The sequence below is a fragment of the Balaenoptera musculus genome, chromosome 12 (genome assembly GCF_009873245.2).
Source record: "Balaenoptera musculus isolate JJ_BM4_2016_0621 chromosome 12, mBalMus1.pri.v3, whole genome shotgun sequence".
NCBI classification, from domain to species: domain Eukaryota; kingdom Metazoa; phylum Chordata; class Mammalia; order Artiodactyla; family Balaenopteridae; genus Balaenoptera; species Balaenoptera musculus.
Window position 1 is genome coordinate 79,658,094 of NC_045796.1, and position 13,004 is coordinate 79,671,097.

General features: G+C 36.1%; 1 protein-coding gene across 8 annotated transcripts in view; it reads right to left on the reverse strand.

The window, feature by feature from the left end:
- The window catches only part of MYO6 (myosin VI), a 139,978-nt gene that overhangs the window by 44,793 nt on the left and 82,181 nt on the right, over positions 1–13,004 (reverse strand). For all 8 annotated transcript variants that reach the window (XM_036871312.1, XM_036871311.1, XM_036871310.1 and 5 more), the window contains exons 12-16: positions 10,918–11,098; positions 5,788–5,932; positions 4,474–4,631; positions 2,999–3,090; positions 406–478 (exon numbers count right to left, since the gene is read on the reverse strand). In XM_036871312.1, coding sequence (XP_036727207.1) covers positions 406–478; positions 2,999–3,090; positions 4,474–4,631; positions 5,788–5,932; positions 10,918–11,098 — 649 coding nt within the window. The remainder of the gene's footprint in view (positions 1–405; positions 479–2,998; positions 3,091–4,473; positions 4,632–5,787; positions 5,933–10,917; positions 11,099–13,004) is intronic.

Here is a 13,004-nt window from a genome sequence, read left to right on the forward strand (position 1 = left end):
TGGAACTTGTGATGCCAGAGGGTGCAGCCAACGCAGAGAACAGAAACAAAGAACTGCAGACGGCAAAGCCAAATCCTGGCAGACGCCTCGGGCTTCCCCACACGAGATAAGAAATCCCTTCACTGCTTAAGCAATTTTTTCCTCCTTAACTTATTCACGTTAACTGTTTAAGAAAGAAAATATCCCTCACAGTAGATAGAAGGAATTTTACGAAAACTTTCAGTATAGCTGAATTCGATGCCTTCATAGGAAAAATAACTTCCTAGCAGTACTAGAGAAGTAAAACCTCTCTCAAGTACCACAAGTTCAAGTCCCATCACCAGCAGAGCACAGAAAAATTACTAGTGAAATCATTCACTGTATCTTCCCATATTTCCCAAAAGTAGAGCAAAAAAAAATACATACCTATACAGTCCTGGTTATCCACGTAATGTACTTCATTCACACCTAAACCTTCCTTTTGATAGAGTTCTTGTTCCTAAAATGAAATAATCATAATCATAGATATGGAGCTACTGTGTGATAGGAAATGGATTCACTGTGCCATATCTGATCGTTAACAGTTATTGATTAGTCAGTGTATGAGGTTCACACCAGCTGATTCGGGGACTGACAAGCCTTACCAAACATTAGGGAAGAAAAATCCTTGCCCCTAAAGCAAGGCGAAATCAAAACTTACATGGCCAGCATAACATGATTTACACTATGTGGAAATGTTCCCTCCTGCAGATAAGCACGCTTTTCCCGAAATACGCTGGGCAGCCGGGCACAAACACAGGGATCTGTTTATAACCATTCAAACCCAAGACAAGACCAGGGCTTCGAAACATTTTCAGCAATTCTCAAGTCAAACTTCCCAGTAGAATAGACCAGGGATCGGCAAACTTTTCTGGAAGGGCCAGATAGTAAGTATTTTCAGCTGTGGGCCATACTGCCTTTGTCACAAGTGTGCAATTATGCCACTGCAGGGCGAAAGCAGCCACAGGTAACAGTAAATGAAGAAGCATGGCTGGCTTCCAATAAAATTTTATTGGTAAAATTAGGCGGCATGCTGGATTTGTCCTGAAGGCCATCGTTTACCCCTGGAATACACAGAGGAACAAAACTTGCTTTGATAATTTTAAAAAGCTTAAAAAACCGCTAAACAAACAAGCTCCCTGCTGACATGAAATTTGTCTCTCCTATTATACATCCTCAATAGCCCTCAATCATCGTCTAAAGACAGGTAGAGCAGATTTATAACATTTATAGACAAGCACTAACATCAAGGAAAGAGCAATTAACTGCAAATGGGCTCTAATATCTACACAGTGATATAAATGAGGAGTGTATCATTGGGGAAAACAAACATAATTTAGAAGAATAATTTACAAATCAAAGTTAAGTTCCTGGATGTAATTCTGGTATCTTCTTAAAAAAAAAAAAAAAAAAAAAAAAAAAGAGGAGGGAGGGATTTTATCACAGATGCGTGAGCAACGCAATGAGCTTAGGGTGATGTATATTTCAACCTTTTTTTTCCCCTGAACGTTTAAATATTTCCTCCCACGAGACGTACTATTTAGAAAAGGTTTCTGTCATTCTAGAAGGCACTGTCTACTTGAACTCAACCTGAATTTGAACTTCACACATTTACTTTAAAGAATTATTATAAAAATAAACATGGATCAAGGCACTGTCTCCTCTTCATGTAGTTTCTACATAAAGCTTGCTGGGCTGGTGTGGAAGGGAAGAATGAAGGCTTGATTAAGTGAGAAGCATACATGCAAAACTTCACACAGTAATGAAAGGACTAAGGCTGCCAGATGAAACTTTTCAGAGAAACTATCCTAACTGATAGGTACTTGTTTTAACCTGTTTTACTTATGCCAGAATTGGTATAATATATAAGATATTATAAGATAAGGTATAAAAGTTGGAATGTACTAGGAAACCCATAAAGACAAAACACAATAAAAATAGGGGAAAGATGAATGGGATGGGAACAGGAAAGAAAATATTTCACATTTCAAGTCCAGAGACAGTGGGGAACTCAGAACACAGCAGTGCTAATACGAAGGGAACAGTGCTGTGAGCCGGCAGCCGGAAAGGAGGGTTCAGATCTGCAGAAGTCACTGAACTTCTGCAGTTTCTTCATCTGTAAAACAAAGGGCTGCACGAGATTAACAGATTAATTCTGAGTTGCCTTTAACTCTACTTTCTTCATTCAGTAAGACGTATCTCAAACGGCTCAAAGGAAGGAAAGACAAGGGTTATCAGTAGGTGGAGAATTCCAAATACAAGGTAAAAAATGGTGAGTCTAATCACAAACCCACTGAGCCAAAGCTACTTTTACTCACTGTGCGCTCTGAGGTGTGACAAAGGAACCTTCCTAGACTTGAGACTGTGAGTGTAGGCCACTAGTCATCCATCTACTACGAGCAGGGGCAGGAAGTCCTTACTGGACCGGAGATGGTGTCCAGCCAAAAGCACCCCGCTGACAGGCCACTGGCAGTGCACAAGGTATCCTGGCAGGGAAAGAGCTGCCCGGAGGTGGGCCAGGCCAGCGGCCCCAGGGAATCTCCTGGCCTGGTGGCTTTCCTGCCATACGGAGAGAGGGCGAGCAGGCAGCGGAGTGGACAGAAGCGGAGACACGGAGGAACAGGGGGAGATGTCCAGGTCAGGGCTGAGAGCAGACTATTGTCTGGCCGTGGCAGGAGTAGAGACACCAGAATCAGGAAAAGAAACAAGCAGAATTTCAAGTCTAGTAAAAGTCACTAGTAAGAAGCAGGAGACATTCACTTCTGAGGAGGTGCCTATTAAGAGTTTTTACTGGATCCCTAAGCCTCAGCTGTACCATTGACACTTCTGATGGGCCACTGGGGCCCACACTGGGCATCTCTGATTCCCTGGGCCACCTGACCTCACACCCCATCCATCGGGCTAACTGCAGTATGTCTCTGTACCTTGAAATTTAAAACAGCTTAATGCGGTTCTTAAATCTAAATTGTATGGCAATTACCTCCTTCAGAATCCTTTCATTAAAAAATTGTTGAAGTTTTTCATTGCAGTAGTTGATGCAAAATTGTTCAAAACTGTTACGTTCAAAGTACTCTGAAAACAAAACCAGAATCAAGAGTCGTCATCAGATCAACTTCACATTAATAAATTTAAGTTAGGATAAAATTTTATTGTATCAGTGTTTAATTTAACATTAGGTTAAAAAATATACATATAATTGTTCCATACTCCCCAAATGCTCTTATTTCAAGACTTAAAATTTGATATGCATTAAAATTAAGTATTAAAAATACCTTCGCTTGACAAAAAGGTGTTTGGCAGATAAGATAAATGTCATATAGTAAAAGATGTAAAATATACGTCACTTGTAAAGATTTTTAAAGCACAGGTGCTAAAGCAATCTAAATCAAAGAAGAGAAATGACTTAAAATGTAAGTACTTTATATTTTTCTGTATAATCTATAAAACAGTTAGAAAAAATATTATGGATACTAATGCATTTCTAAAATTAAGGGATTGTATTACATTATTTCTAAGATCCCTGTAGCTCTAAAATGTCATGACTCTGTGTATGTGAGTGTTATACTAAAACGGTACAGACCAGGAAACAAATGTCTGAAGATTACGAAATCTTAAGTCAGTGACACGTGTTTCTCTACCTTTGATCATAAGGTAATGCTTTATTGTAAATTTTAAAATATGTATTACATCGAAAACAAAACTCTGCCCCTCCCAAATGTAAACACTCATATCTTCCCTTGACAAAGGCAAACAAATCACGGAGGACACCACTTCTGCACAGAGGGAACGCTCACACTGATAAAGCCCAATATAAAAACGGTCAGACTTACTTTGAGATTTTTACAACACGGTAATTCCGAACAAAGCAGCATTCAGGTATCAGTGACTCGTTTCATTTCTGGTTATACACCTCCACAGTTGTTCTCAAGTATCTATCTTGACAGCGTACTCATTTGGTGGAAATTAATTGGAAATAGCTATCTGTTGACAACTAACACTAATGATGAATTTTTTACACATAGTCATGAGTCTGGCCTGTGTGCTAGGTCAACCTGTACCCAGGTCTACGCTGGAGCCAATGGTTTTAATGACTTAATTCTCTTTATCAGCAGCACTCAAGACTTCACCTTTATCAGCTGTACTCATTTAAGAGTACAGAGACATCTCTACCTATAGTAGTTTCAATCAACGTGTTTTAATTTAAGCATTAGTGTGACCAAAATCCATGCGTCTTTCCTTTCTTTTTTTTTTTTTGAAGCATTAGCTTCCGACTTAAATCGTATTATGAAATGAAATGGTGGTATGGACATATAACTGGAAGTGAGTACCAGCTCCCTTGTAATACCTTTCATCAAGTGAAAGGTATTACAAGGGAAAAAAAGTTTTTAAAATTTTATTTTAAACATGTGCGAAAATATCAAACAGATACAAACTCACAAACAAAACTCTACTTACCAAATCCAGCAATATCTAGGACTCCGATAAAATAGGATGATGTTTCAAAAGGAAAACACTGATTTACCCTGTTGACCACGTGATCGAAAAGATGGCTATAGACAGTCTTTGCCAAGGCGTCCCGGGCGTTGTTTGCTTGCTCCACTTTCAGGGGTACCCTGTAAAAGAAGACCGTACCAACAGGAATTCTTCATAGTAATATGTTGTGGAAATAATGCCATAGTCCCAAGAACTAAGTACATATTCACTGTGAAGAACAAAATAAATAGTTACAAAATGTCATTCGTGAATAGACAGGTAAATGGGGCTAAGTAGAATACTTCAAGAGAATTATCTACAAGATAATTAGATTAAAAATCAATCACTGGGTAAAAGAACATTAGGCTCAAAAAATCTTTTTAACCTTAATTTATACCTCACTGTACGTGCTGAATATATAAAAAAAGTATTCCGAGGAATAATCTTCCATGTGACTTTCTTAAATGCAAAAGAAATTGTGTTTAATTCAAGACCACTTTAAAGGTCAGAAACTTGGTTAACACTGTTTAGGAAAAAAATGTTTACATCTTAAAATCCAAACTGTCCAACTCTACTCTTTCATAGAAATAACTACACGGTATAACAGTGTTGGACGCTGCAGATACAGATAGACAGTCCGATGAAGAGAGGCTGCCACAGGAAAGAATTTCCAAACACTGTGCTAAATGCTGTCATAAAGCGTGAGGCCCTGTGGCAATACCAGAAAAAATTATCAAAATTTGGAAGTAACCTTAAAAGTCATTCAGGTCAGACCAATACTTGAATCCCTTCTAAACAGTGATTTTCCAACTTACATTTCTTGTAATAGAACCCTTTCCTAAAGGGACTCTTATGTGGACACGCCATACTTAAGACACAAAAAAGAACGGCTTTGGAACACAGGGGAAACGGAGGACATGATTGCTGAGAGGACCACCCACCTGTGCTTTTACCAGCCTTCCCTTGGGTTCCAGAAATCTCTCCAAGGAACCACGCAACTGTAGGGCACTATTATACATCCTCCTCGCTGAGATTTTCTTCATAATAATAATCTGCAGTTGGCTTAGCAAAGAATCAGGCTAAGCACACCTTGCTAATATTTCCCAAAGTAAGAGTTACCGAATTCTCTGAGTGGCTAAAAGATCTTTTTTATCCTTATTTTTTTTACTTTGTTGAAAATTTTTTGAAATATGTCACTAGAAACTCACTGTCTGCCTTATTCAGCAAGCGACAGAGGACCTGGCTTTTTTCCCCACAAGGCAGGATTTTTACAGAGCAATGAGTGAGGGAACTTACTTTATCACTGTTCCTTTGGTGCCCCCTGCTGTTGTTAGCATGACTCTTGTAGTTAAACTTACACGAAGATCATCTTGATCCAAACCCAGTAATTCAGCACAATACTCCAATGACTGAGTAGATTTATTCTTCAGATTACAGCCACCTAATGAACACATATTTCAATTCGAAATTAATAAACACTGTGTAAACCAGATTTTCAAGATGCATTTCTTAGAAGTACACTTCACTTACATAAAACTATGGACTAGACAAGGCTTAGCTGTGACTTTTAATTTCACCTCGCTCGTTCCCCGCCCTCGTCAGACACTCACACTGCCAAGGTCAGTGGGAGACCCTCACTCAGGGCAGCCCATGATACAATCCGTTCAGCCCATCAACTTTAGCCTGTCACAGTTTCATTTTTTAATGACCCTGCAAGCAAAATATACTAATGATAGATTATAATCCTTGTTAATATATTAAAATAAATCTCTGGAAAAACAGAGTGCCTTATCACTAAAATCATACGACTGCAGAAAACATCAAGGAGTAATTTCAGTGGTAAATGTTGTGAGGCACCAGAGTAGGTCAGTGTGGGTGTGGACGTTTGTCTATGTGTGTGGGTGTGTGTGTGTGCACATGCGTGTGCTCGTGAGGCTCGGGGGCAAAGGAAGAGGGTGAGGAGGGCACGGCTATTTCCTGTACATCGTATCTATAGATTTCTATTTATGGAGCTTGTATTAAAAAGTTTTTTCTAGAAAGACAGAATATGACAGTGCTTAGACTCGGGGCTGTTCTGGCTCTACAACTTACTAGTTGTGTGACCTTGAACGAGTTACTTATTCTTTCTGTACTCAGTTTCCTCACCCATATAATGAGGTTACTAACTGTACTAGCCTAATAAGGTTGTTATGAAGATTAATAAGGTTATATACGTGAAGTGCCTGGAATAGTGTCTGGTACCTAATAAGCACTATATGAAGGTACCTATAATTATTATCTTATTACTACTAATATTAAAAATAATACACATTTTATTAACATTTTTATGGTTTAGTGCTTATAAATGATTCATTTTAAGACTAATTTCAAAATTACAAAGAATGTATGAAACCATAATGAGAATTTTATCATGACAAATTAATACACTATTTAACAGACTGCTCTCAGGAGAAATAAACCATGAGATCTTATATGAATAAGGCGTTGTCAAGACAATTCATTGGGGGAAAAGAACAGCTTTTCAGACAAATGGCACTGGACAACTGGACATCCACATGTAAAAGAATGAAATTGGACCCCTACTTCACACCATACACAGAAATTAACTCAAAATCAATCAAAGACCTAAAGGTAAGAGTAACACTATTAAACTCTTAGAAGAATGCAGACATAAATCCTTGTGATCTTGGACCAGGTAATGGCTTCCTAGATATGGCACCATAAGCAACAAAAGAAAAAACAGACAAACTGGATTTCATCAAAATGAAAAACTTTTGTGCTTCAAAGAACATTATCCAAAAATGAAAAACAACCCGCAGAATGAGAGAAAATATTTGCAAATTATATATCTGATAAGGAACTTCTATTTAGAACATATTAAAAAACTCTTACAACTCAATAATAAAAAGGCAATCCAATTAATAAGTGAGTAAAGAACATAAGTAGTCATTTCTCAAAAAAAGATATACAAATGGCCAATACAGTTGAAAATATGCTCAACATCATGAGCCATCAGGAAAATGCAAATAAAAACCACAATGAGGTAGCACTTCGCAGGCACCAGGGTGCTAAGAATGTAAAACCCTTCAGTTACTTTGAAAGTCAATTCCTCATAAGGTTAAATATAGAATTACCCTATGACTCAGCAATTCTACTCCTAGGCATACACCCAAGAGAAATGAAAATATGTGTCCACACAAAAACTTGCACACAAATGTTTATAGCAGCATAATACATAACAGCCAAAGGTGGAAGCAATCTAAAAGTTCATCAAATAACAAATGGATAAACAAATGTGGTATATCTATACAATGGAATATTACTCAGCAATAAAAAGAAATGATGCACTGACACATGTTAAAACATGGATGAACCTTGGAAACATTATGCTAACTGAAAGAAGCCAGTCACAAAGAGCACATATTGTATGATTCCATGTATATGAAATGCCCATGATAGGCAAATTGATAGAGACAAAGTAGAACAGTGGTTGCCTAAAGGCTAGGGATTTGGGAGGAAATGGGGCGGGGTGGGGGGGAAATGACGAAGGGTATAGGGTTTGTATCTGGAGTGATGAAAATATTCTAAAACTGAATACAGTGATTGTTGCACAACTCAATATGAATTATATTTCAATAAAGCTGAAAAAAAGAATAAGGGGAGAGGAATACTTAGAAGATATATTAAACCTTTAATTCTATGAAAGTAAGATTACTACTAATTTCTAGTTTATACACACATACACATTATCTAAAATCACATAACTCAAAAAGTTGACCAACAATAATTAATTCATTTAAATACTTTTTTTTTTTTTTTACTATTCTGCAGTTTCTTACACATTTCCAGGAATTATGTAAGGCTAGCATAGAAAAAATTTATTTTAAAAGTTTCAAAAGGGCAAAATACTGTGAAATAACACAAGGCTCTTCATGTCACTCGCCTTCCAAAAAAGAACTTCTTTGAACACATTTTACATTAGTTGTTATAATAATGTATGTTTTTGTTATGTGGAATTTTAAAAACATAGGAAGTGCCTAGAGGTATTCTTTGCATTTCCATCATGAAAAAACTTTTAAATAGCAGTGGAAGCTGTCTAAACATTTACTGAAGAATAAAATATCTGATAAAATAATTATGAATATCCAGAGCTTTTTCAAATTGCAAGGTCATGCCAAAATTGAGCTCTCTAGGGCAGGAAAAATCAATTCTGATTAGAAAGAAACCATCTGAATCTATAGGAAAGATCACAGGAAGGATGAAGATTAATATAATAAAATCTTAGCTATTAAAATAAAAATAGCCTAGTTTATTAATTCTCTGGATTCATTGCCTCATTCCAATCTGCTCTGCTTTCTGCTCATTTTCCCTTCAACAGAAGGAAGTTTGAGAAGAAAAATAAAAGATTATGTGAATATCTGCTATGTGCCTTTGGACCATTTAAGTGCTTTTCAACTAACTAGATCATGCCACATTTATGATGCTCTGTGTACATCTGCACGTTTACCACACAGTAAGAACATGAGGTGTGTGAAAATGCCATCTATCACTTCTAACAGCATGTCCAAACTGTGCGTTAATTTTTCTAAACTTTTTTGGATATTACTTAGAACTCCTACACGCTCCCTTGGTATAACAATGCTACAGAGCAAACGAAAATGTATTCTAACATTCATTACATTTTCAAATCCCTCAAAAAAAACTAATAACAATTTTAATGCATACTAAGAACATACCTGATTTTGCTTGGTTTTTCTTTTTGTTTCTTTTACTTTAATCTGGGAGTAATTTGCATTTTTATTTTACTTATTCATTAAAAAACACTTAAGAGTGATTACTACATGCCAGACGTAAGTATTCACATCATTCTACAAATATTTAACTCATTTATTCCTCTTTATAACATGAGGTAAGGCCTGTTATTTATTATTCCTAGTTTACAGGTGAGGAAACCGAGACACAGAGAGGTTAAGTTCCTGGCCCAAGGTCACACAGGCAGGTAACACACGGTGAAAAGCCTGGCCCAAGACCACGTGCTCTTACGCACCACACTCTGTCACACCTGATGCTGATGTCACAGCACCGCGGACACTCAGTCTGAAAGCCACTCAGACTGTCGACTTCCATTTGCTCAGAAGGTTCAGTGACAGGGGGCAATGAGGGGCAGTTATCACACGTACTGGAGTTAGTCAGATATGGGTAGAACCAGCTCTCACACCTACAACTTCACTAATGACCATATTACTTAAACTTCTGCACAGGTCCTACTTCTGTAAAATGGAGATAATATCCTCTACCTCACTCTCTTTATTAAGTTCAGATTATGATTATGATGTTTATGATGAAACACAGTATATGAAGGGTCTTGCACGTAGCAGACACATTTTTTTTAATGTTCTTTTTCCTTCCTCTTGTGCCCTTTTCCTTATATGCAAACTACTGCTAGGAAAAAACACTTCTCATGGATTATTTCTTCATTATTTTACGAATGAAAATTCCAAGGCTTAGAGAGCTTCTGGGATCTGCCACTAAAGCCCATGTTATTGACTACTATATTATAAATGGTGCTTTCGATTTTTTTAAAACTCTTTTAAACAATGTATTTATGCAGGAGTCAACAATCTTTTTCTCTAAAGAGTGAGGTTTTAGGCTTTGCCGGCCATCCAGTCTCTGTCACAACCCCAACCCTGCCACTACGAAAGCTGGCATAGGCAAGACATAAATAAATGTGTGTGGCTGTGTTCTAACAATACTTTATTTACAAAAACAGGCAGCTAGTCAGATTTGACCATGAGCCATAGCCTGCCAACTCCCGCATTCATGGATCAAACTTAAGATCATATAAAAAGCCTTACTATTTACGTAGAGACTGAAACAATACAGTTGAAAAGTTACTGCAGTGCATTTAAATGATCTGTTCAATCTGCATCAAGCTTAACCTGCTTTCATTTCCCAGTAACAATGTATATGGGCTTTCATGTATTCAATTATCCTAATTAACCATTCCAAGTTTAGATCAATGAACCAGAAAAATGTCAAAATACCTTAAAAGATGGTAGAGAGAATTATTATTATAGATAATAAGATGGTAGAGAGAATTATTATGTTCACTTATTGGAAAAGATTAATATCACTTGAAACATTTAACCAAATACGACGTTGGTAGTCAGGATTATTTATCCTTCACAGAACGAGTTTATTCCTCATCCGTATCACTGATTTATTCAACAAGCGCTCATAATAACTAATAATGCAGCATCCTGCAGCTGCAAGATTTATCACAGAATACAATATATTCTAGAAATGTAGTGTGTTAACAAACCTGCAGAGTAAATTTTCATAGGACAATTAAATGACAGAAATTCTAATTTTACTCCTTTTTAAAATAAAGCAAAAGAAAAAGACCACAGGAAAACAGAAAAAAACCTGAAGTGCTGCCGGCTTCCTCAAAATCAATATTTCCAAGGTGCAGGACACCAGCTACTACCCGGAACAGATCAAGTTTTTCTTCATCATCCAAACCAATCTTTTTCATGGCTGTGCACATTCTAATAAAATCTCCATGGTCATCTAACAAAGGATCTTTCAAGGAGCCTGCCTTAAGATACTACAAAACAAGAAGACATCAATTAACTGTGGTTTACATTATTTAAGTATACTAACACAACTACACAACGTCTATTCACTATGTAACATGCTAAAATAAAACGTGTCAATCATAAAACTTTAGTGTTCCAACACATTCAAAAACTGAATGACTGGGCAAAGTGTGCCCAGGATTTATGTATTATTTCTTTCAATGACATGTGAAATCTACAACTATCTCAATAAAAATTTCAGTCAAAAATGGAATGAGATGTTTTCCAATCTAATTACAATTTTAACTCTAAAACTAGGATATTATATAAAAATATAAATTGAGTGAAAATGAAGGGAATATCAGTGGTTGGAATGAATCAACATGAAACCACAGGTCAAAAAGAACTGAAGTTTTAAAAAACTGTAATAAAAATTTAAATCTGAAACTTAGTATTACACTCCTTCAGGTTAACTGCCATCAACTGCACCAATATTCAACAGCAGTAATGACTGGACAGGCTAACAACAATGTTCATGGCCAGGGAATTAATTTCTAAACCTTTCCGTATTAGTATATATGAGGTAAAGTGTATTAGTAAGCATTACGCTTATGCTAAGAATTTATGCAATGACAAAACATTTCCGAAAAAATGAAGAGAAAATTTGCTTTGTCTCCTAAAAGAACGTGCATCTAAAGTATTCATTTACTAGAACCTATAACAAACTCAGAAAAAGGAAGAAGAAAAGTCAGCCCTGCAGAAACTAGAAGGAGGAAAAAAAAATTACTGGACACAGAAAGACTGGACTAGCAATTTTCCAGAACTTGAGAATGAATAAGGAAAATTAAACATTAGGTAACAGCATCAGAATTAACTGGTCATTAAAGACGCCCCTAGGAGATGTTTTTTTTCCTCCAGGTTGCCAATCGCTTCCCAGCTAAAGTTGTAATTGCCTTTCCACACAAGTCTTTAAAATGTTTAATTATGCATGTGTAAAATTTCTGGAAAATGTCTAGACAAAGAAATTTAATTTTATTCTTAAAGAAAACAATCACACGCAGCCAAATTTAGAACAAAGCACATATCGTGCAGAATTTTTAGTCTTGCAATTGAACGGTTACTTCATTTAAAAATTGTTTCTAATCAAATGTCAATGAATATACTGCTATCACAGCAGACTAAAAATACTGCACTCTCCTAAAAATAACACACAGCTTAAAGACATGCCAATGGAACTAGGCAAAGGATTCTAAATAGTCAAAATGATCACCTCATCCTCCTGATAAAGAAGACAATAAAAAGCAATTTAAACATATTAAATCCATTATTCACTTATATATTTTTATATATAAACCCAGTAATATAAATAAGATTCCTAAAAAACTATGTTGACTCTAGAATCAGAAAGTGTACATTTTCTTCCTAAGACAGCACAAAGACTGCTACTCTTTGGAGAGTAAAATCCAGTTTTCTTTCCTCTCCACTCAGTTTTTTCCATGGTAAAAGATCAAATTTATATATGTATATATTTTTTCCTTTGGGATAGCTGCATTATCCCACCAGGAAATGTCCCCATTATCTTAGTGGAAATAATACAATTTCTATATTTCAATGATGCCTTATAAAAATATAGGTTATCATAACAAAGGAAGATTCCATAATAAATATTAATGTCACTTCTTAAAGTTCCAACCATGGATGTAATATAAAGTTTACAGACATCTGTGTCTAAAATGATAAATAAAATGTCAACTTAAACAAAAATTAACTGCAGACTCATCTGCTTAGAATTCAAATTAATGGGAATTTTTAGTTGCTTTCTGTTCTTTTCTATGAATATATTAAAGATATAATTCATCTCACCATTTTGAAAGTAGTCAAAAACATCTGACTCACAAATGTAGGGGCATTAAAAACCGAGTATAATAAAACCTT